Source organism: Equus asinus, chromosome 4 (assembly GCF_041296235.1).
Source record: "Equus asinus isolate D_3611 breed Donkey chromosome 4, EquAss-T2T_v2, whole genome shotgun sequence".
Classification (NCBI taxonomy): Eukaryota; Metazoa; Chordata; class Mammalia; order Perissodactyla; family Equidae; genus Equus; species Equus asinus.
The window spans coordinates 37108916-37134614 of NC_091793.1; the positions used below are offsets into that span (position 1 = coordinate 37108916).

A 25699-nucleotide genomic window follows, 5' to 3' on the forward strand; every position below is an offset into this window, starting at 1 on the left:
ATTCTGGTGGTGTATCTTTTCAGAAAAAAATTATAATTCTTTAGTGGGTGGTTGTTACAGAGAATAGTCAGCATATCCTTCTTATAAAGTCTTAGTTTATTCCTTTGACACCTTTTGAAGAATATGCTGCTTTATATGTATGAAATAATTTTATTATGTTTCTACAAAAGAAAGTAATTTCAGTATGCATTACGTCTCTCTTATGAAAAAGTTCTGAGCTTGTAAGTGAGTTATTAATTCACAGTAAATCATTTTGACTTTCAAAGGATTCTTTGAAAGGACTACTAATTCAGACTTGTAATGATTGACTGTTTAGTGATTCATTCAATAAATGTTTTTAAAGTCCCTGCTATGTGAACAAGATAGATGTTACATTCTAGTGGAGAAATTACATAACCAACCAATCAATCAATTGATCAATCAATCAAAGTTTATGATAAGTATTAAGAAAGAAATAATGGTAGCAATGAAATTAGTTACATGGAAAGCCCTTAGAATGTTCCTGGCGTGTGGTAGGTCCTTAGTAATTTACCTATTACTATTATTTCTTTTTCATTTCATGTGTTCAACAGCCAACTGTGGTCCCAAAAGTGGCAGAATATAGAGAAGACTAAGTTGTAGTTCTGTTCAGTTTTTGAGTGGTTTTGGCATAATGAGCAGGGTTTGACTAGACAGGGAGAAGAGGGGAAAACGTTCTGAGAAAGGACCAGAGCATGATTATAGTTTGGAAGCAAAGTTTACTGGGAGATAGTGAGAAACTGAGCTTGACTGGGGTGGGTATATTATGTTGGAGAATTAGCAGACTACATCTCGTGGACTAGATGTCATGGAAACCATAGTATTTAGAGGTGGAAGTGGAACAGACGGGATGGATTGTGTTATTTGGCTTTTCACCATCCTAGCATTTTGAAAGATGGTCTAGTATGCCTATGCAGTATATGTGCCAGACTATGTCTAATATTTTTATTAGTGTTATTTTAGTTATGTCCACTTCTTTGCTATTATCAATATTGATGCAATCAACATCTTCAAGTATATTATTTTTTCTTTCTTTTATTTCCTGTGGATAAAATTCAAGGCATAGCATTCAAATCAAAGGATACAAACACTTTTCTTTCTTTTGATGTATATTGCCAAAGTGATTTCCAAAACGGGTACCACTAAGTGATAAGCTGTGTGTACCAATTTTACCACAAGCTATGATCGTTTTGATATTACTATTTCTTTACTTTTTTATAGTTCAGTTTTCATAAAATGGGTTGTCATTTTATTTCTTTGATCCAACTTTCCTTTTTATTTGTGTTTACGCTTTATAGTTCCTTTTCTTGTGAATTATCTTTCACAGTCTTACCATTTATCTACTAGAGATGTTAATTTTTAAAATACATTAGAATGGGCTCGTTGTTTTTAGAGATATTAATATTTTGCTTGTCGTGCTTGGCAATCAATTATTCTTTATTACTTTAGCTTTAAATCTTTTTTTTAAGATCTTTTAAATATTTATATTTTAAAATCTTTTACTTGGTATTCATCTATATCTCTGATAAATATTCTATTCTACTTTTGCTAGCTGTCTGATATTTTAAAAAACAATTTCACTGTAATCTATTTGGGTTTTATACTTTCATTTTGAATGCTTCTAATTATTAGAAAGTTTATTATGCTGTCTAAATATAATTTTTTAAAGCTCTGTTTTAACCTACGGTAAAAATCTTAGAAGAAACTCTTACCTCTGTTTGTAAAGAAAGAGAGAACATGGCATGAAGTTCAACTTTTATTGAGGTTTTTAACGTAAGGGTTGACCTATGGGTTGGAAAGGCACTAATGCTAATAAGTAGCGAAGTTGGTGTTTGGGGAAAAACAGTCCAAACCAGCTTTATCCCTGCTTCTATTTTTCTGTCTTTCTGACTTTGCCCCAAGAAGAGGAAAGAAGCAAGGGAATCCTGGGGAATATGACTCTAGAAAAGCCAGCTAGAGCTACCTCTTTTATTTCCTGGTAATCTAAATACAGAGAACAGGTCATTTGTCAGAGAGAAGAGTAAGTGTAGAGGCAAGCCGTCTGCAGGAGGTTCCGGAATCCTCCTGGGCCGATACAAAGCAGAGTGGCCAGAAATTCACGAGAGCTCTTATTAATATGCAAGTGGTCAACCCTTCTTTAGAGTTAGCTACCATAAGACCAGTTATTTATACTTTAAAATATTGTTTCAAATTTGGGTTTGAGGACCTCCTGCATTAGAATTTTCTACAGTGCTTGTTAAAAATGCCCCACCCAGACCCGCTGAATCTCTGGAGATCTGGTCTGTGAATCCGAAAAGCACTCCTGAGAGATTCTTAGGCAATCCAAGTGTGAGTATCAGTTCCTGAAGGCTGTAATTAAGGTCCAACAAAGCAGATGGAGATTAATGCCGCCCTAATAAAAAGACAGTAGTAAACAGCCTTTTAAAGCTGCCTTGGAAACACAAACATATAAAGGAATAGCAAAGTGTTTGAGGTAATGGCAGCATGATATGAACTTTGATGGAGTCTGGAGTGACACCTCAAAAAATGAAAACCATAAAAGCAGCCATCTCTCTGATAGGCCAACCACTCTCTCTTTTAGCATTAATTAAGCATGCCTTACTTATCTTTGCCTTATAATACAAACATTGTAGAACCTTAAAAAAATAGACTGTGTTTTTTTGTTCCAGTTGCCGTGGCCGTATACCCTCACAGAACGGTTGTTGGAAGAGATGTTTGATAGCGCTGCAGCGCGGTTTCTGGCTGTCTTGGAAGCTCTTTCTGATTCGAATAGACGAACACTCCAAACTGGACCTGTTGTTACAGAGGAAGTAGAAATTCGTGATGTTGTCTCAGAACTGTTTATAGCAGGAAAAGAACTTTTAATAAGTAAATAAGTTAATACTTTATGGTAGAACATGAATAATGAAAATCTTAGCATGGTAGTCCACACATAAGCAACTGATATCCAATTCGTATTGATCTTGAATTCAGCAACCCTGCTAAACTCAATTGAAAATTCAGGGGCCGGCCCAATGGCATAGTGGTTAAGTTCACTCGCTCTGCTTTGGCAGCCCAGGGTTCGCTGGTTTGGATCCCGGGCGGAGACCTACGCACCACTTATCATGCCATGCTGTGGCAGGTGTCCCACATATAAAATAGAGGAAGATGGGCGCAGGTGTTAGCTCAGGGCCAATCTTCCTCAGCAAAAAGAGGATTGGCAGCAGATGTTAGCTCAGGGCTAATGTTCCTTAAAAAGAAAAAAAAAAAAAAGAAAGGAAAGTTCAAACGATTTATTAGTAGATTTTTCTTTTGGATTTTTTATGTATACAATCATGTCATCTATGAATAATAACAATTATATTTCTGTCTTTTCAATTATTAATCCTTTAGTTTCTTTTTTCTCGCATTTCTCGACTTACTGCCCTAGATAGGATCTCCAATAAAATATGAAATGGAAGTGGTGATAGCAGCCCTCCCTGTCTCATTTATGATCTCAGATGGAAGCTTTCAACATTTTCCCATTAATTTTGATATTCGCTGAAGGATTTTTCTAGATATCCTTTTTCATGTTAAGGAAGTTTCTTTTATTCTTGGTTTGCTAAGAGTTTTGTTTATTTGTTTTTAATCCTGAATAGTTATTGAATTTTATCAAAAGCCTTTGCTGGATTTATTGAGATTTATTCGGTTGATCGAATGGCTTTTCTCTTTTATTTTTATTAATGTGGTGAATTACATTGATTGCTTATTTAATTTTTAACTACTCTGTATTTTTGGAATAAATATAATGTGGAGGTGAGGATTGTCCTTTTTATATATTGCTTCATTCTTTTGCTAATGTCTAATATTTCTGCCTTTCTGTTCATGAGAGAGATTTTCCTTTCTTATAATGTCCTTTTTAGATTTTGCTCTCAAGGTCATGTTGGCCTCATAAAAAGAATTGAGAAGTATGCCTTCTTTCTATATTATCTGGAAGAGTTTGTGTCAGGTTGATGTTATTTCTTCCTAAATTGGTTGAGTTTACTGGTGAAGCCATTTGGACCTGAAATTTTCTTTGTGGAAAGGTTTTTAACTATGGATTAAATTTCTTCCTTAGATTTAGAACGATTTAGGCTTTCTTTTCATTTAAAAAAAATCTTCTATCATTTTGGTAAATCGTACTTTACTTGAAAATTTTCAATTTTATCTAATGTTTTCAAATCTTTATAAAGTTGCTTATAATATCTCATTACGACCTTCTTAACAGCTGTAGGATCTATAGCAGTCATTCCTGATAGTGGTCAGTTTGCCTTTTCTCCCATTTCATCAGTTTCACCAGGAGTGAATCAATTTCAGTAGTCTTCTCCAAGAACAATATTTGACTTTTTTATCTTCTCTATTGTACATTTTCCCATGTTAATCATTTCTGTTCTTTATTATTTCCTTTATTCCACTTTCTTGGATTCATTTTTCTGATTTTTAAAAATTTGTTGACTTGGGAAATTAGGTCATTGGTTTTTGGGATTTATCCTTATTTAATATATGCATATTAAGACATTTCTTTCTCAGTGCAGCTGTAGCTATGTACCTGAAGTTTTTATGTATATCATACCTTCGTTACCATTTAATTAAAAATGTTTTCTAATTCCCATTGTGAGTTCTTTGATACATGGATCATGACTCAAAACATGAGATTTTCTAATTATCTTTTTGTTATTGATTTCTAGCTTAATTATACTGTGGTGAGAAAGCATATTCTGTATTATTTGAAACCATTGAAATCTGTTGAGATGTGCTTTATGGCCTAATTTGTGTTCAATTTTGGTAAATAGCCGGTATGTACTTGAAAAGACTGTGTGTGCTTTTGTTGTTGGGTGCATTGCTTTATATTTATGTTGGTTAGGTTAAGTTTGTAAAGTTTGTAGCTAAGTACTCTCTATTCCTAGTGATTGTTTTTAGTCTGCTTGTTTTGTAAATTGCTGAGAGAGCTGTGTTAAACATTGTCTGCTATGTATTTCTGTCGGTGTGGAATTGATACAATGTAGGCTATGTGTGTGTTTTGCTGTAGCAGATACTCTTTTCCAAAGTGATTTTTACCAATTTACACCCCCATCAGCATTTTATGAGAGTTCTAATTGTTCCAAATTCTGATACTTAGATTTATATGTCTTTTTCCTTTTGTCTATTCTGGTGTGAATTCAATGGTATTACATTATAAACTTAATTTGCATTTCTCTGATGACCTATTTTGGATATCCTATTTTGTGAAGTGCTGTTCAGATCTGTTGGAGGAGGTCATCAAGAGGATATGACTGCTGGTTGACCCATGAGCTGGACCCAGGCAATCAGAAGCTTCTTAACCCTTACCCTGTCCTTGGAATGTACATCTTGCCTACTATTCGCATACTAGAAGCCGTTTCAAGGACGTACATACCCTTGAGAGAGTAAGGTGTTGTTGAGAGTATCTGGACTGAATATGTGACTGAACTCAGTAAAGCTTCTATATAAACTTTTAAGATTCTACTGGGCAGCTGTGGAGATCTGCTCATCTTGCATCCACTCAAGACAAGCCTCATATATATAAGTTCTCTTGCTTATTAAAACTTCCACCTACCGGTTTGGAGTGGTCTGTCTCTTTCTTCAGTCTCTCCTTGCCCCCCATGTACAGAGGCCATTTTGCGAACCAACAAGATCTTTTGCCCATTTTTCTACTGGGCTGTTTACTTTTTTCTTATTGGTTTGTAGGAATTCGTTATAGATTCTGGATAGAAGTCCTTTTCTGAATACATGTATTGCAAATATCTTTTCCCATTTGGTGGCTTGCATTTTCATTCTCTTAATTGTAGTTATTAAGGAACAAGAATTCTTAATTTTAATGTAGTCTAATTTATCAATATATCCTTTACAGTTAACTATTTTTGTGTCATGCTTAAGAAATCTCTGCTACCCCAATGTCATAAAGATATATTTCTTTTTCTTTTTTTCCTGCTTTTTGTCCCCAAACCTCCCAAGTACATAGTTGTATATTTTAGTTGTGGGTCCTTCTAGTTGTGAAAGATATTTCTATGCTTTCTTCTAGAAGCTTTATTATTTTAGCTCTCACATTAGGACTAAATTTAGATCTTTTTAGTTGGTATGAGGTAGGAATCAAGATTGATTTATTTCCGTGTAATATCCAGTTGACACAGCACCACGTATTCAAAAGATCTTTCTTTTCCCATTGACTATAGTATTGCTTTGTCATAAACTAGGTGACTACATGTGAGTCCTTTCACTCACCATAATTCCCTTGAGATGTATCGAAGTTGTTGTGTGTATTAATAGTTCACTTCTTAGTATTACTGAGTAGTAGTCTATGGTATGGATGTATCATAGTTTGTTTAAGCATTCACCTGTTGAGGGACATTTTAGTTGTTTCTAGTTTTCAGCTATAAGGAATAAAGCTGCTATGAACATTTGAGTACAGATCTTTGTGTGAACATGAGTTCTCATTTCTCTGGGATAAATGCTCGAGAGTACAATTGTTGGGTCATATGGTAAGCACATATTTAGTTTTGTTAAGAAACTGCCTAAATATTTTCCAGGGTGACTGTACCATTTTACACTTCCACCAGCAATATATGAATGACCCAATTTCATAACATCCTCAACAGTATTTGGTGTTATTACTATTTTTTTAGCCATTCTGAGAAGTGTGTAGTAATATTTCATTGTGACTTTAATTTGCTTTTCCCTAATGACTAATGATGCTGAACATCTTTTCATGTGCTTATTTGCCATCTTTACGTCCTCTTCCTCTTCAGTATCTTTTGCTCATTTTCTAATTGGGTTGTTTGTTTATTTTTTCTGGTGAATTTTGAGAGTTCATTGTATGTTCTAGATACAAGTCCTGGTCATTGCTTTTTAAGACAGTAAACACATTTATTAAGTTTTTTTTCCTCATCCTTACTTCTCATTTTTACTGCTTCTTTCTAAATTAATTTCTTTTTGCACAAATACAAACTTTAAGAAATTTGAAATAGTTTAGCTGGATATAATATTTTGCTTAACAGTTTATTTCTTTAAAAATTTTAAAGATATTTCTCCCTAGTCTTGCATATGGTGTTGAGAAGTCTGTCTGTTTAAATTTTATTGTTTTATAGATTTAGCCTTTACAGTTTTCTATTTCTTAGGATGTCTTTTCATTTCATTATACTAGGTCTAGGGTGGGTTTAGTAATACAGGCAGTACTTTGAGGTCTTACATCTTTCTTTAATTTTTCATGGGACTTCTTCATTCCTTCCCTTATGTTTACTTTTAAAAATTCTCCAAGGATCCTGATAGACAGATGCTAACACATCCACTCTCCATATCTTATTAATTTTATTGTTTTCATCTGTTTATTCTTTTCTATTGCCTTCAGGGAAGGTTTCTCAATCTGATTTTCCAGGTCACTAGTTTGTTCTTCAATTCTCACTGTTTTGTTCCATCCATCTACTGAATTCTTTGTTTCAACAATAGTATACTTTATACCTAGTCTCCATTTGATTCTTTTTCACCGTAGTTTGTTCTTGCTTCATGTTTCTAATATCCTCTCTTATTTCCTTGAAAGAATACTTATTAAGCTTAAGTTCACTCTGTTCCATTATTATGCTTCCTCTGGTAAAGGATGTTTTCATGTGTGGTCTTTGTTTCAAGCTGTTTGTGCTTTTAGCTTTCTTTCCTCCTGAGCTTAGCTTCTGTTGTCTTGGAATAGTCAGCTGACTTGGCTACAGTGTCCACCTGGAAGGAGGGGTGAAAGCCTGGACTGTAGCTTGTGTACTTCTAAGTAAGCTTAGGATGTGTGTGTGTGTGTGTATGTGTGTGTGTGTGTGTGTCCCCATCTGAGGGTGAGGAGCCTCTGTGCCGCAGTTTGGGGTCATCTCTTCTTCACAAGGAAAGTAAAAGATCTCAGATTAGAATTTGCTTGACTTCCTTCGCCCAAACCTGAAAATTTACCTTCATCTGCACCCATCCTTCCGCTGTCTCTTTAGAATGGGAGGGATGTTCCTCACTTCCTCTTTAGGTCTTTAGGCCTAACTTCTCCAAACTGTCCCTTCCTCCCACGTCCTCTTCCAGCTTTCTCCCTCTTTTTCTTCGTCTTGTTAAAGTTAGATTTAATGAAGGTATTGTCTGTTTTCACCGTCCCAAATTCTTTCCTTTCTGCATATACCTAGGCAGTCTTCTGACCCCAGCACTCTACTGAGAATGTCATGGACGACCTCTTTATTGTTCAATCCAGGGATCACTTTTCAGCACTTGTCTTCCTTTTCTTTCTGTAGTATACGTTACTGTTGACTACTCCTTTCTCTCCAAGCACTCTCCTTTGCAGCCTTTCCTCCCTCTGCCCTTCTCTTACATGTTGGTGTTCTTTGCTGTTCTGTCCTGGGCAGCTGTACATTGCCCATGCCTGGTTTTATCGTTTTCTATGGTTATATAATGATGACTCTAAAGCTATATCCTATTTTAGATCTCTTTCCTGAGCTTTCAATCTGTAATATCTAGCTGCCTATTTGACTAGTTAACTCTTGCTCATTCTCTGTATTTGAGATTCTATGTTCCTTCTTTTGGGTAGCCTTATTGTACCGCTGTCCCATTCAAACCCATGTTCAATGTCCTTCCTGTTTGTCCCCGCAGCACCCTGTATTAGCCCACTGAGGTTTCTTGTTTCCCCCACTAAGGTGTGAGCTCTGTGAAGGCAAGGATTGTGTTTGCTTCCTTTCCATTGTTTCCCTGGTGCCTGACAGTGTGTGATAGTTAATATTTAGTAAATATATCTTTGCATGCATGACATTCAAATATCTCTCTTTGCTTTTCTAGTGTCAAATACTGGTGCAGATGGAATGCTTGATTTTCCAAAAACATCTCTTCTGGAACATATTATAAAAAGAAAAAATATAATTTCTATAGACGCTGCTGTGAAATTTGTAAAATTAGCTTTTACCTATGAGGAATGGAGTCTTTTTGAATCTTCAGCTGGGCAGGTTATTGATTTTCTCCAGGTAATACAAGCAAAACCAGTAATTTGTTTTTATTTTGTTAAGATGACATTGAACTGCCAATTAACTTGTGGGATACACTTCTCTTAGAGGCAGGATGACCCAGAGTCAAAGAAAGCAGAGAAGGATTTAATTCTTCTTGTTGCAATAGAGCCTCTAATCAATGTAAAGAGAAACAAAGGTTTGATCTTTCCTTTGGAAAACTGCAAAGAAGGACAGTCAGCTCAAGTTCATGTAAAAAAAAGTACTTTTCATGGTGAGTATTTATTTGCCTTTTTGAAAAATTAAGATATTTATATGATAAAATAGGCTCTTTATAGGTGAGTTAAGAGAAAGAATGTTCAAGGCAGAGGGAGCAGCAAGTGCAAAGGCCCTGAGGCAAGAGTGTGCTTGGTTGTTGAAGTAATGGCAAGAGGCATGTATGGCTGGAGTACGATGGTGGTGGTAGTGGAATTTGAGCATGTGGTAGGGGATGAGGTCAAGGAAATAGCTGGGCACCAGATCTTGCAGGCTCCTAGGCCTTAAGGATGCTGGATTTATTCTGAATGATGGTTTGAGTAGAAGAATGAGGCTCTACTTGGCTCCTGCCTTGTTGGTGAGAGGCCAGCAGGACAGTAAACCAAAAGCCTTCAGTTCACTTTGGTAAGGAAGGTTCGTTTGATGGTCTCCTCTCTCTTTCCAGCATGCAGTTTTTTTCATTCTATGACTTTTTCATCTTAAAAGTTGTATATATAATCGAAAATCTGTAATCTTTATTTTTTGACCAATAAGAATATTTAATTCCATGTTTTTTTATGTTTTCTCATGCTCTTAAGGCATTGCATGGCTGCTCAACTACAGTAAAAAATTTGCACCAAGTAATGATACATTTTTTTCTAGTGGTTTCTGAATAGATATTTTTATTAATTTTATTTCAACTGCCATATTTTATGTGTGTTTTAATATTATAAGCTTCCTCTGTTCCATTTTGGACATAGTTGGTATTCAGAGTGCAGATTAATGATCATACTAATAGTCTATTTTAATTGAATTAGGGCCCACTTAGGCTGGTTTTCATATAGAAACATTTAAAGTCTCTTATTGATATGATATTTACTCAGATATCATTTCTGTCCTTTTTGTAGAACTTTTGTGTTTCTGTGCCTTTTCTGTTTGAAATTTTGAAGTTGATTTTTTTTTTTGTTTCATTTTCCTCTACTTTGTGAATTGAGATACCTGGGTGATGACTTACGGATATTCAGAAGACATTTTCCATTTGGCAGCAATCTTGTATTCCTGTGTCTCTGACTCTTCCCAGGTGAAATAGCTATTTTGGATAATTTTTAATAGTATTGAAGGAGGCTATTATACCTAATTTAAAGCCAGATTTAAAATGTTGCAGGAATTGTACTTTGTCAAAATTCTATGTCATTTAATCAGTGGAATAAGAGGTGGAGTCATATCCTGACTTGTAATTTTGTCTCTTTTTGTTGTTGTTAGTATTTTGAGTGTCAAATCTGTCCCTTTTGGGAAATTCCTAGGCTAGCTATATTTCTAATACTGAAGGTAATGAAGGTGTTAGTGGAGAGTAATATTCTTAATGAAATACTGCATTTCAGGCCATGAGTACGAAGCCTGGGTATCATTTGGAACTACTTTGCACGCAATGGCCAGTATTGAGAAATGACCTATTTTGGGGTATGGATGTTTAAGCAAAACTAGCATAGCACTGGTTTCAAAACTGAACTCCAGGGGTTCCCCAGGGCTTCTCTGAGTTTTCTCGGGAGTCCAGCTTTGGGCAACATCACTCTAACCTGTTTTTATTAGTCCTGTCTACAGTGTTGAGATACTGATGGAATTTCATTTGAAAATGCGGTTTTACCATTGTAAAAAATGTTTGAAAACCACAATTGCAATCACTGTATTAACTTTTGTTCAAGTAAGTGAAACACAGTCAGGGACTTGAGAAGTTCTCCTGTTAGATTTTCTCTATTTTTTCTGGGTTTATTAGATTATGTCATAACCTCTGATGGGTATTTAATTTTTCAAAGAAAGGTATTTGGTAGCAAATGTAATTATTATAGTAGGAGAGCTAAACCATAAAACAACAATCAAGGCTGAAAAAGGAAAGAAAATTTCGTCTATCTGTTCTTTTAGCAATCATGCATGTCTTAGTTCAGTTCAATTCTATTCAATAAACATTTGTTGATCTCTTTTGTGTTCCCAGGTGTGGTACTAAGGTACTACATATGCAAATTAAATCTTAGAGCTGCCCCAAAGGAACCCAGTTTGGTATATTTTAATTATAGACTCATTATCTTTCTACTTCACGTATAATGAGTAACTTCATTTTTCTTCTGAAAACAGCCAAGTAACTGATTTGAGAGGAGATGTGCTCATTCTGGGTCATCTGTTGACGTTCTGTTTAGTTTCTTCATGTCTCTCCTTGTCCATATTCTTTCCCAGCTCCCCATTCCCTCTCCCCTACTAGTTTATTTCTCTTCCTCCCATTCTTTATTATTTTAATGTAAGAATTTTACAAAGAAAAAGGATATAAAAATTTCAGATTTGGATGGAATTAATTGGTTTACATACTTGCCTAAAAATGTTTGGGACTTTTCTTTTTTGAGACTCAGAAGTTGCCTAGAGCATTCTTTCAGGGTGAGGACTCGAGAGCTAGACTGCCTGGGTTTGAATCCCGGCTTTGCTACTTTCTATTCATTTCATCTTGGGAAAAACCACTTAATCTTCTTGTGCTTCAGTTTGCTCATCTGTAAAGTGGGGATGATATTAATAGTACTCACCTCATAGGGTTGTTATGAGGATTAAATGAGTTGGTGGATATCTTCATCTACTGGGGCTGCCATAGCAAAACACCATAGCCTGGGTGGCGTAAACAACAACGTTTATTTCTCACAGTTATGGAGGCTGGGAAATCCCAGATCAATGCACCAACAAATTTGGTGTCTGGTGAGAGCCCGCCTCTTGGTTCATAGAGAGCTGTCTTCTCACCGTGTCTTCACTTGGTGGAAAGAGAGTGAGAGACTCTGGGGGTCCCTTTTATAAGCACACTAATCCCATCTTGAAGGTTCCACTCTTGTGCCTAATTACCTCCTAAAGGCCCCACGTCCTATGCGATCACACTGGGAGTTAGGATTTCCACATAGGAATTTGAAGACCCAAACATTCAGTCCATTGCCGTATATGTAAAGCTCTTAGAATGTTGCCTGGCACCCGTTAAATGTTACATATCTATATATCTTACTATTCTTACCAATTTGCTTTATCCCTTTTATTTTCAGAATGTTCAGCCAGATAAAGAAATCGTTGTGGACATGGTAATGTTCCTATGGCAGAAATGCAAAGTAGGACTTCAGCGGATCCATGTGTCCAGAAATGACTATGCAAAATTCATCCAGAAAATCAGCACTAATAAAGTATTCCGTTTTGTTTCCTTTCACATGTTTTTTGTTATTGCTAATTTAAGTTGTGATGCACAGTTCAAATCTGAGTTTTCTGTATTTACCCACCTGCATAAGTACCATTCTTTAGATGTAGTGGTACATGAGCCCCTTTAAAGTGTGTTCTCCGCACTTCTGCCTCGGTTGAGTTTTGGGGAGTGGGGAGGTGTTTTAGGTTTTTAAGGGAGGAATAAATATAGTGTGTCTAAGGTCACATGAGCTTGGATAAATTCATTAAGAAGGTTAATATTAGAAAATACAAATAGGTAAGGAGTTTCAGGGTTTTTTTTTTTTTTGCAATAATATATTTAGACAATTTTAAAGAGCTGTTTATGGGAAGGAGAAACTTGAGCAGGTGAATATTATAACCTGGAAACTTAGGAGACAATATTTTAGCAATAACACAGTCTCCTGTGATTCCGAGGCCTCCTCAGATTAGCTGCATTAGGATGCATGGGCGTGATTTTTATCATGTACTCTGAGAAAGTAATGATGTGGGTGCATGAATATTATTTTCTCATCTTAGCTCCCAGAGTGTGATGGCTAATTTTATGTGCTAAGCTTTGGGGATAAAGGCATGAAAGACAGTTTTCAAGGCACCTCGCATAGAGATTGAAACACCTGCTGCCTCCTCACTGTTTTGGAGGACTTTGTAGTGATCACAGCAGCTGCTTTTAGAAGGGAGAATAAGAATTTTGAAGATACAGATAATCTTCACTGATATGTAAAAATAACAGGTGCTGAATTTTCCAATATGGCTGTAGATAGGTAGACTCTAAGCTTAAGTGAATCTTCTTTATGAATTTATGTAAATAGACTGATTGTTAAATACCGTCTTATTAGGATCACTGATCTTTATATTATTTATAATTAAGATGCGCTAATAAGGAGGGGTACCTGTATAACATTTTCATATGATTAGAAGATGGTGATTTTAAAGAAGTACTAAATTTTGAGAAATGTGACTATTTCTACAATGTAATGCACTTTAAATGATTTTACTGTATGTTTTCTCTTTTTAGTGGGTATATCTTCTGTGGCAGATAAATGAAGTAATTCACTGCTGTAAAATGGAAGGCTTTGACATTGTGGTGGTGGCTGAGGTCACATTACGATTAAGTGAAATATTGGAGTCTTTAGGAAACCCAAGAAAATTAAAAAAATCTCTAGGTAAAATATTGAGTGAAAAAGTATGAGGTTATAAAATATATATATATACATACACACATGAATATATAAATATAAATTGGGATACAGAATAACTTCTGTTATTAGAAACTAGGCATTTCATTGTGCTTCACTGTTGATTTATAATCAGAAATAGAAATAGTATAGGTTTAACCAAGTGGATGTTAAAAAAAGGTTATATACTCTATGATTCAGTGCGAGACAAAACTATTTTTGTCTGCTTCTCAGTCATGTGTTCCCCTTTTCCATTCCTCTTGACCACCTGCTCCTCTCTCCTCTGCCCCAAGCTTCCTTTTTTTCCTTTCTCTCTTCCCTTTTATCCCCTTTTCTACTTCCTCCTCTTCCATTTCCCGATAGAGTGTATGTTTCTCAAAGGAAGAGAGCATGTTTTGGTCACCGTTATATTATTGGCACCCACCACTCTGCCTGACACAGAGAGGGAGCTCAAATAAATGTTGAATGGATCAGTGTCCTTCTACCTTTTGTTTCCTTTTTAATTCTCTCCTCTCGTCTGATTACCTCCTTTAAAAATTCTTTTTCTTTCTTTGTTTATTCTATTTCTCCTCTTCTTTTCTCCTTTCTTCTTGTCGTCTTCTTTTTGCCCTCATTTCCCACCCACTCCCCTACTTTCCCTGTCCCGACCCCTTTCTACCATCATTCTCTTCTCCTCCCAGAAGGTGCCTTCTCTCAAACGATGGCCTTATGCTCTGACCTGCTTGTCCATTCTCTGCCTGTGGTTGAACCCCGGAACTCTCTGTTTCATTAGTTAACCCATATGTAGAGAATGAGGTGGGGGTGTCCATGGTGGGTGTCTACTTTCCTATTTCACCCCACTTACAGAGTATGTATGACATTTGGGGGACTTTGTAATACAGTAATGATTTTCCCGAAGGTTCACTAATCTGGCTCTACCTATCCTTGATTGTTGAGTGTGGCTTTGCAAATGGAGTTTTATAGCCACTGTTCTCAAACTTTGATTGACAGCAGTATCACCTGGGAATTTGTTAAAAGTGCAAGACACAGGCCCTATCCTGTTTCATCTAGGCTGGACCTTTGTAGTCTTTATTAGCTTACCAAGGGATTTTGATAGGCATCAAAGTTTGAGAACCACTGCTTAGAGGTCCCTGGCTGTCCAACACATTCAATGGCCTGAAGTCATATTTTTTGAAATGTTCTGTCTTAAAATGCTTTTTCCTTTTTTTATACTTTTATTATGCAGAATTTCACTTATAAAGTAGAGAGATGAAATAAGTCGCCATGTATGCATCATCCAATACCAATAATTTTCAACATTTTTCCAATCTTATTTCATCTCTCCTGGCAACACTTGCTTTTTTCTGGAATGTTTTAAAGCAAACGTTATGTTATCTCTACCAGCAAATACCTCATATATATGTTTCTATCTATCTATCTATCTATCCATCGATCTGTAATAGATGAAGATTTTTCTTTATAAAGCCACAATGCCATTTTTATTATACCTTACAAAATTAGTGAAAATTCCTATGTTTGTGATTGTATTAAAAATGTCTTAAGTTGGTTTGTTCCAGTCAGGATCCAAACAAGCCCACACATTTTATTTTCTTACATGTTTCTTAAATCTCTCTTTCTAATCTGTAATAGTTTTTTCTTTCTTCACCCTCTTTTCAAGCTATTTATTTTTTTGAAGAAATCTGGTCATCACTCTGTAGGATCTCCCACATTCTGGATTTGGCTATTTTCATCCTTGTGGTTGGTTAATTTGCCCCTCTACCTAGTAGTTAGATCTAGAGGCTTGCTTAGATTCAAGTGATATCTTGTCAAAAAGAATTCTTGCCAATATCTTATTTTTTTGGCAAGAATACTTCATAGGTGGTGCTGTTTATTCCCTATCGCATTGAATTAGGAAGCTTATAATGCCTGGTTGTCCCACTTTTTGTGATGTAAAGATTTATGGGCGAGTTCAGATGTTGTTAGCCTGACCTTTTCCCTAGTTTGGTTTCCTCAGAAGTAGATTCAGAGACGAGAATTTGAGTGAAGTAGTTTATCTGGGATATTATCCAGGGAAGCAGGGTGGTGGGGTGGAGATGTGAAACAGAGCAGTAAAGAAGCCAATACAAGATACAGTCAGTTAATGAGAAGGCTACTGTTGTGGGTTCAGGGCTTATTCCCACGAGGCACCTCTAAGAGACTGTACCGAACATGCCTCAGAGAGCTGGGAAGTTGGGGTATTTATGCAACTTTATCTGTCATTGGTTGAAGGCTGCTGGAGGAGCGGGGCTGAGAAGCCAGAAGGGGCTTCTGACTTCTATCATTCCTTCTGCATTTATTATATTGAATTCTTAAATGAAGCGCTTACTTCATCAGCTATTTGGTTACTGTGATTATTTTGGATTGTGTGGTAGACATTATATTTGCTAAGTATTTTATGTAAATAATTTGAAGCTTTAGATGATGGTATGTTCTTCCAGAGATTTACGTTTGCTTTTACTAGATCGATGAAGGCACTCCTACTCCAGGAGCCCATTATTCCAGTTTGAGAGATTAAGATCATTTGAAGCTGAGATGCTCTCTCTTTGACCTATTTTTAGTTTACCCTAACACCTAGGATGCAGCACCTTCTGCTTCTCACACTTGGTGGGCGCTGGATGCCAATCTCTGTTGCTTTAGCCCTTCAAGGCTGTCAAAAGCACCATTCCTCTCAGCTTCCGTCTCCAGATTGACGGAAGTCCCCAGTGGGAAAAGTAGCTCTAATGCCATTCTATACTCCCTGGGCTCTCTTCTCAAGATCCAGGTGATACTTCCTTCTCAAAATCCTGGTTCTCTATGAATATTTTCATTATCTTCTTAGCTTGCAGATGAAAAAGAAGTGTATTTTTCCAGCTTTTCCAGTTGTTTCTAGCCAGGAGAATTTTTCCAGATTGCCTGTTACTGAAAGCAAAAGGCCCAATGATTGCTTTTTTAAAAAGCCTATTTCTTATTCAATTTTATTATTTTGTTTACTTGTTACTTTTGTGAGACTGTTTTATATTCTGTTTAATTATAAATGGGCTAAATACAATTTATTTTATTGATTTTTTGCCAGAATATTTTGTTTATAAAGAATTAATCAATATTGGAGCACAATCCATTTATAAATTTGAAAACATCTACATTAATGTAATGAAGGGTTGTGCCCATTTAGATATATAAATTCTTATGACTTTTTCAACAATGTTATTCTCACCATCCTATTGGCACATAAAATACAAAGCACAAGTCATTCTTGTATATTAATTATGGCAATGTACTTCAAGATGTTTATTAGGCTGTTTATTGAGTAATACATTGTTTAGTTTGGATTATTCACTAAATTTTAAGATAGGAAACTAGTATTGCCATATAAATAATTATAATTTATATTCCTTTAATTCAAACCAGCCTTCTCTGATATTTGTCCAAATTCATAAAGCTTCTACACTGATATTTCCTAAATGCTTTTCAATTGACTTTAAAGAATATATAGAAAGACCAATCTCTTTACCATAATATTACCTTGTTGATAATCAAGATTTTTGATTTGGTTAGTTGTTTTGAAGATTTTTAAAAATTAACTTATATACAGACAAAATTATGTGGAAGAGACAATTTGTAGTCAACTTCTAAGTGCTGAATCATTTCTAAAATCATGGCTAATTACAAAGATAACCAGTTCAGCATCATGTTTTTTATGATTATGATTCACTGCTCTGTTTCCATTTTTCTCTTTCCTCCTTTTCTTTCCTTGGATCCTTCCTTCTTTTCCTTTGTTTCTTCCTATCTCCTCCTCCTCTTTCTACTTTTCCTCTTTTTTCCCTCCTTTCCCTTTCTTCCTTCCTTTCACTCTTTCTTTTTTCAGAGACACCTTTAAGAAAAGAGACTAGTGACACCCCTGAGACTCCCAAAGGGAGCCCGGAAATTCTTCCAATATTGAAGGTATTGCAAAATATTTTAGAAAATGCTGTTAAAAACATGAATTTTAATTTTCAAATAATATTGAATTTCTAAGTGTGTAATGATTAATTATAGAAATAATTTTGAATATTTGAAACAAGAATTTGTGATTTCTACATACATTGAGAACTACAGGGACATTTTTCTACCTTTTGCTTTTACTCTAGGAAAAAAATCTAGTCAGCTATGAAAATAAGCTAGATAAAGTCTCTTAAAAGGATTTATAGTTATGTTACTATTGATATTTTGAATGTGTTGTGATTCATAGACTCATAGAGCAGAGATGTCCTCTCAACATGTGCCGCTAATGGATTAAATGAGTTATTACCTGTTTAAAGGGTACTCAGAACAGTCCTTGGCACATGGAAAGGTCTCAGTGAGTGTTAGCTTAAGAGAAGAAAGAGGGTGAGGGAGTTAAGTGGCCATTCCTCTTCTTGATTATGTTTTTCTTACAATATTTGAATCATTTCTGTACATCGTGGACTGTGTTGTTCTATAGATCAAATAGGAGTTAAAGGAACTGTCTCATATGTGTAATAAACATTCATTTATTTATAGGCAAGAACTAGAAAACTGTTTTGCAAACTCTGCCCTATGTGATGCTAGTACTATGCTTCAGAGAAAGATAGTAAGGATAGAAAGGTCAAGTAACGTTGGGTGACTTTGGGTTAAATACAATAGGTTCCTTACTGGAAGACTTATCGGCGGCATTAATTTGCTTATGAGCACTGTGATTTTCCAAAAAGGAGGTGCAGAAAACTGTATGTTCCCTTATTTGAGCATAACACCCATTTTACCCACTATGATACCTTCTTAGGACACTAGTGTTCATTGGCTACAGTTGCAAAATACTTTTCTAGAGAGAAAACCAGTGATCTGTATTTTCATTTGACTGATTAATTCAAAACCCGTAATTTTAAATTATGAAAGTTGTGTTAACATTAGAGGACATTTCGAGGTATGAAAAATGAAGAAATCTGTAATTTCCCTGTATAGACCTAAACATTATTATTTTCTATATCGTCTCCTAGTCTTTTTCACATTTTTTAATGCGGTAGCATTCTCATGTTTTTTTCTTAACATTATTTCATCAGAACTTCTCCTGTTGCTAAATGTTAATCCTCATGATTACTATATTTTCTCTGAAAAATTGATTGGAAATATGTGACATAAAATTATGAAGGCTATTATAGCAAAGACCCATTTCTCCATTGCTAGCTTAAGAAAGAAAGCATTAGTAGTAGTATAACTGGAACTCAACTCCCACTATCCCCTCCTGATGGCATCACCTAGGAATAACTACTGTTCTAAATATAGTGATTATAAATTCCAGGCCTTTTAGTGCTTTTATTACATATGTGTGTATTCTTAGGCAGTAGAGAGTATTGTTTTTGACTTTATATAAACAGTGTCATACTGTGTGTACTCTTCTTCTGTTCACTTTTTGTCTCACTATTGTGCTTGTGAGAGCCACTCAGATTGATTTGTGTAGTCATGGTGTTCATTTCCACTTCTACATCCAACTTGCTCAAGATTGCACAGTCAGTGGATTTGAGCTTAGGTGTGTTACTTTCAAAGTCCGGGCATTTAGCTACTACGCTATGTTGCCTCTTGATTTTATAAAAGTGTCTTCAGGATGTTTGTATAAAAGATATTTTTCTAATGCATAAAAAATGCAAGTCCTAAGAAACATGGTACCAGTCAAATGTCATGAATGTACTAGAGGACTGGGGTGGGGGAGCGTGTCATTCTGAATTTACTTTCTCAAATGAATGTTCAAGTTCTAATTATGGGTTTCAGGAAATGCAATTTTGAGTTCTTCGTGCTGTGTTGTGTCTTCTGAAGAGAGCTGGAGCTGAGAAATCTTAAATTGGGAACAGAGAATGTTTGAACTGCCTAAGAGATTGAGGAGGCATAATGCTGTCTGCCAGTGGTTTTTCTGGGGATCACTTACAGTGCTTGCTAATTATGCAGCTTCCTATTTCCCACTCTAGACATATTGAAGCATAATTTCAGGTGTGAGGTTCTTAAAAATTTGTAATTCCAGGCGTGTGCCTCTTAAAACTTCCCCATGTAGATTCTTAAGGAGACTAGAGTTGAGAATTCCTGGCACATGGTGGCCTAGCAGTTATTCTCTGAGGCTTCATAGGGAAGGAATAAGAATACTAGTAGAAGTTACAAAGTGCTAGATTTTGGCTCGAGATGGAAATTTCCTGGTGATTAAAACCACTAAATGAAATGGATTTCTTAGAAGATGGCAATTTTCTCGTAATGAAGAAACTGAAGACTGTTTATGAACTGTTGCTGCTATTATTTAAATTAGAAAAATGCACCCTTTTCTTGAGATAATTCATTGCTATCTGCTGGGAAATTGTCAACGTAAATATACAAGTCTATGATGACAGCACTGTGAATAGCACCACCTAAAACTGTCCCGCACACCACCTGCCCAGCTGTATTGGGGCAGAGGGTAGAGGCAGTAGAGCTGATTCATTGGTATGGTCCAAAGGCACAGAAGTTGGTGTTAGAAGACCTAGAGTTGAGTTGTGACTCTGATATTGACTGTTTGTGTGATCTTGAATGAATTATTTCATTTGTTTGAATGTAAGTGTCCTCATCTGTAAGATTATAAGAATAATACCTATTTTACTGGTACTGTTTAAGTTACACAGTTTAAATGAGATATTGGTAACATTGTGGAAACCAGTACCTGGCACATGGTAGCTACTGTTCTCTTTTGTTTCACGTAGAACACTGAATCTCAACCTAGGGTCTCAGACCCATCTGGAGGGGAGTGAAGTGGGAAGAAGGAGTGAGAATTTATTGTAAGGAAAGTCCAAAATCTATATGCTCCCTTAGTAGAGTCTCTAGGTGGGATAAATTATGTATCTTGCATATATCCATACAACTATGTGCTATTGTGACTATATAAAAAACATTTAGGGGCTGGCCCCGTGGCCGAGTGGTTAAGTTTGCGTGCTCCGCTGCAGGCGGCCCAGTGTTTCGTTGGTTCGAATCCTGGGCGCGGACATGGCACTGCTCATCAGACCACGCTGAGGCAGCGTCCCACATGCCACAACTAGAAGGACCCACAACGAAGAATATACAACTATGTACTGGGGGGCTTTGGGGAGAAAAAGGAAAAAATAAAATCTTTAAAAAAAAAACATTTAAAAGTTTTACTGAATACATAGCAGCTATTTTTTCAACAAATAAATTATAATAATTAATAAGATCTACTCATAGGACTGTAGCATTAAAAAATTAGTCCTTGTAAAGCCTTTAGTCCAGTGCCTGGAACATATTTTAATTAAATGTTAGCTGTGATGATAGCAAAGATAGTAACAAAGATGATGGTGATAGAATGTGTGTGTATGTGGGGTCTTTGAAATTTTTTGATGTTAAAAATGTCCCTTTAGGGACTGCTGTTGCTGGCAAAACAGCAAAGTAGATGACAAAGCATGTAGAAATTGTAGACAGGATTGAAGAAATATCCTCAAGCATATTTCAGAGTTCACAAGAAGTAAGGTAAGGCCCAGGGGCCAAGATAGAAAGGGGAGCTGAAAGCCAGGATGGTAAGTTTATGAGCAGATGCTGCAGTGGGTTGATGGGCTCACTTAACGAAGAAACTTGGATTAACAGGCATCCAGGCACAAGAGATGAGGCTTGAGCACGTGAAAGATGGGTCCTTGGAACTGAGACTCACACATAACTTTAGACTCTACAGAAGACTACGTTCTAAGAAGAGGTAGACTGGAAACATTCTGCCTGTCTCCATAGGGAAGTATCTTAAGTTGGCTACTGAGAAGTGGAGTTGATGGGAGAAAGTTTCTCTTTTTATTGATTTATAATCTGGGCCTGCCCTCACATGGGTCCATTTGACTTTACACTACTTGGGTTACTTGGGAAGCTCCCTGAGCCTGTGATTCTTGAGTGGAGATATATGTATCTCTATATATCTTGAGTGGATATATGTAATCAAATTGTGTATATTCCAGGAATGCAAGGATGATTTAACACTAGAAAAATCTATAATGCAATACACCACATTAGCAGATGAAAGGAAAAAAAATATAACCACCTCACTAGATAAAGAGAAGCAACAGAAGCATTTGACAAAATCCAACAACCATCTTTTAAAAATAACTCTTAAGTTAGAAACAGAAGAGAACTTCTGTATCCTATAAAGGATATTGTCTGAAGACCTGCGATAAATGTTATACCTATGGTAAAAGACTAAAAACAGTCCCTTTATGCTGATGTAACAACGTAGGGATATCTGTCATTCTTTTGTCGTGTCCTAGAGGTCTTAGGCAGCTGGGTAAAAAGGGCAAGCAAGCAAAAAAAAAAAAAAAAGACTGAAAAGGTAGTATCAACCTGTCTTTATTCACAGACAAGTACAATCACTGAATTTTTTTTTTTAAAGATTGGCACCTGAGCTAACAACTGTTGCCAATCTTCTTTTTTTGTCTTCTGCTTTTTCTCCCCAAATCCCCCCAGTACATAGTTGCATATTTTAGTTGTGAGTCCTTCTAGTTGTGGCGTGTGGGACGCTGCCTCAGCATGACTTGATGAGCTGTGCCATGTCCGTGCCCAGGATCTGAACTGGTGAAACCCTGGGCCACCGAAGAGGAGCATTCAAACTTCACCACTCGGCCACGGGGCTGGCCGCTCATTGAACATTTTTAGTAATAGCAATCCAAGTGTCCATCAGCCGAAGAGTGGGTAAATAAATTGTGACATATTCCTCAGTGTAACACTGTTTCATTGTAACCCTGAGGATGAATGAACTAGAGTGGTCTTGAACTAGAATCAGCTTGGCATCATTGCCGTCTCCTTCTGTCGTCACCTTTGCATTATAGGGGAGAAACCTGGAACTCCATTTCCCAGCATCTCATTTCCATATGGTTCTAGGTTAGTCTTCCAGTGAGGGGCATTTGCATGAACTTGCAGTGCAAAAGGGAAGAGAGAATCCTTATTCTACAGTGGGAGGTGGAAGAAGTGAATTTACCAGCCCTGCTGAGCAAGCTCTTGCAATTCACTTGCTTCATCTAGTAGACACTGGAGGTTGTTGTCCACTGCCTCCTAGATTCTTAGATTCACAGAGGCTTCTGCATGCAGCAGAATAGTCACCAGCATTTTTCCTAATCTTTGCTCCCCCAGGCCTTCCAATGGGGTTGGACACCTCTGGTTCTGTGTGTTAAATCCCTTTCTGCTTGGAATCTCTAGTCATTCTGTGTTCCTGATCAAACCCTGACTGACACATTGAGTTACATATACCAGCATGAAAAAGTTTCAGCAACACATGGTTGAGTGCAAAAAGCGAAGTGCAGAATTTTATGAGAACTAAAAAATATGCAAAGCAATATTGCATATTGTTAATGGATACATACACATGTACTGAAAGTTTGAAAACGCGAAGAATGGTAAAAGCCAATTCAGGGACAGTGGCTACCTCTAGGGGCAGAGAAGAGGAATGTCATTGTGGACAGTTGTGCAGGGGATCTCAGTTACATGCATGTATGTGTTTGCTTTATTGCCTAAAAATTTTCTGCAGAAAATATGGAAAATTAGCAAGTTTGAACAAAGCTGATTGCTCTTTATATTATTCTCTATATTTGTCTCTCTGTGAGAATAATTACATTGAAAAGGTATTTAGTTTTGAAAATCATGACATGTAGACCATTAGATTTAATGGGCTCTAAGTCTAGATTTTCAGCTCTGAGACTCTGAAATTTTAAAAGTAAATTAACTTTCAAAATAAAGTATGTGAAAATGACAAATTATGTGTTACATTTTTAAAATTTGTCTGTACCTTTGGTACAATCAGAATTTTGAAAAAACAAAAGAAAATGGTATACATGTTTGCGAAAAGTTTAATTTGTATTTGGAAAAATGATGAAATGTATTTATTATTTCACCTTCATTAATATTACTCCACATTTAATCAAAGACAACTTAGTAAGAAATACAACATTGTTGATGTTGGATAGACTATTTAAACTTTTATTATTTGGTTTTGAATTGTTGTTAAAAGATGTTTGAAGGTGTTGCATATGATTTTCCCTTAAATTTTCTTTTTCTTTTTTGTTTATAAAATTACTTTAGAAAAAACCTGTGGAACAGTTATTTCTGGCTTATGAACTTCTTGACAAAGCAATTGGTGGAATAAATTTGAATTGCATGTTAACTACTTTGCCAAATGGATCATGCGTGATTGACCACTGCTATGCTAAGGTAAGAATGGGAAAAGCTTACGTTAGATTGAAGTTTTACTAAACTAGGAAGAGGGCTGGCCTTGCATGTAGGAGAGTCAAGCACGATTTGTGGTGGTTCCCCTCTCACAGGCTGGAAACACACTCCCCTCTTCCCAGAAGAAATCAAGAAGAATGAGGAGTCTGAATTTGTCATTGAAGAGGCCACTGATTAATTAAAAAAGCAGACATTAGTGTGTAAGCCAGATTGCAAAGGGCTGAGAAGAATTTAATGGCTGAGAGTAAAATGATAACTTGAGTGCTAATAGGCTACAGCTGTATTTAGTATGTTTTGATAACTGTATTTCCTTTTTATTTTTACTTCAACTCTACCAAAGTACGCCCACGATATAGATGGAGACATTTGCAAACCAGTCACACAGAATAGTTTCATAATGGATTTGCATCTTGAACTAATCCAAGCCCAGCACCGAATAGCCGTTGTGCTTCTTGACCAGTTGCAAGGTAGTAGTCATCAAAGCAAATGATTTGTTATGAATCAATTTTAACACAAGTTCAAGTATAGAGTCAATTTAATTTGTAAATTATGTTCTTGTGGACTGGATGTTTTCCAGATAAATTTCATTATTTTGTTTTTTCTTACTTCTCTGATTAATATCAACAGATATCTTTCATTATTTCTTTATATCTTGCATAGCAAATCAATTAGTAAACTTCTAAAAAACTTTAAGTTTGTTTGAGTTATAGTAAATTATTGGTATTTTGTTAATTCAGTCAAGCCAATGTTCGTTGAGTGCCTGTCAAGATCCGGGAACCATATTAGGCTTGGTTCAAATAAGACACAGCCTCTAGTTTTGAGCTTCTAGATAAGCAAGCCAACTATAACAGTCGTGGTTAATAAATGTAATGCAAGTGGACTCAGAGTGTTTGTTATGGGCACACAGAAGAGCAATATCTATATTAGACAAGAAAGTCAGGGATGGCTTCCTGGAAGGGGTGATAGTTGACCAGGAAACTAGTGAATATTATCTTTATGAAGATCGAAAAGGAGACCATCATTTTGGATAGAGAAAATGGCCTTTAGCAAGTTGGACGCATTGTATGGTGCCGTTTAGGAACTTCTGGAATTCTCTCGTGGCTGGAGTAAAGAGCATATGCAGGGAATGACACAGATAAGCTAGAGAGGTAGATCCCAGTTAGATCTGGAAGGGCTAAGGGTTTATTTTATCCTGGAAGCTATTGAAAAACTTAGAAAGACACCTCTGACAGCAGTGTCAGAGGGCAGATGAGTTGGATCTAAGTTGTTTTTGCCTGATTATCAGGTAAAGAGGTCAAAATATTTTTTAAAAGATGCCAATAGTAGCACAAATAACATGTTTACTTGAGTTTCAAAATAAGATTTAGTATCCTTAAGTCTAAAAACTCTTCTGTTTGAGGTTAAATTTTGATAAAGCCAAGTTCCTCTTGGCATGATTATATAGCCAATATTCATGTAACTGGCATATCTCCTTTTAAGTTACTGAGTAATTATAGAATAGAACTAAATGTTCTGGCCTAATATGACCTCTGATCTCCATCTAAAGCATTCAGATGTCACATAATATATACAGCTAAATAGATTTAATCAGATGCTGGTTAATTAGTTAATTAATTAATTTTTTGAGCACAGACTTTCCCCCCAGCTTTAAGATATAATTGACATATAACATTGTATAAGTTTAAGATGTACAATGTGTCAATTTGATACACATATATTGTGAGATGGTTTAGCTAGTGTTAGCTAAAACCTTCATCACGTCACATTATTAACATTTTTTTTTTGTGATGAGAGCATTTAAAATCTACTCTTAGCAACTTTCAAGTGTATAACACAGTATTATTGACTGTAATCACTATGCTGCACATTAGATTC

General features: G+C 36.0%; 1 protein-coding gene across 14 annotated transcripts in view; it reads left to right on the forward strand.

Moving 5' to 3' along the window:
- Window positions 1-25699, forward strand: part of CFAP54 (cilia and flagella associated protein 54) — a 308554-nt gene that overhangs the window by 29827 nt on the left and 253028 nt on the right. For 12 of the 14 annotated variants that reach the window (XR_011502650.1, XM_070507105.1, XM_070507102.1 and 9 more), the window contains 9 exons: window positions 2688-2886; window positions 8815-8996; window positions 9084-9249; window positions 10205-10290; window positions 12275-12409; window positions 13456-13603; window positions 17478-17554; window positions 23681-23809; window positions 24165-24294. Coding sequence is in view for 13 of the 14 variants with exons in the window: in XM_070507105.1 (XP_070363206.1) it covers window positions 2688-2886; window positions 8815-8996; window positions 9084-9249; window positions 10205-10290; window positions 12275-12409; window positions 13456-13603; window positions 17478-17554; window positions 23681-23809; window positions 24165-24294 (1252 nt within the window). In the remaining variant the exon portion in view is untranslated. The remainder of the gene's footprint in view (window positions 1-2687; window positions 2887-8814; window positions 8997-9083; window positions 9250-10204; window positions 10291-12274; window positions 12410-13455; window positions 13604-17477; window positions 17555-23680; window positions 23810-24164; window positions 24295-25699) is intronic. The other 2 variants (XM_014835047.3, XM_044744989.2) reach the window with 1 other exon arrangement.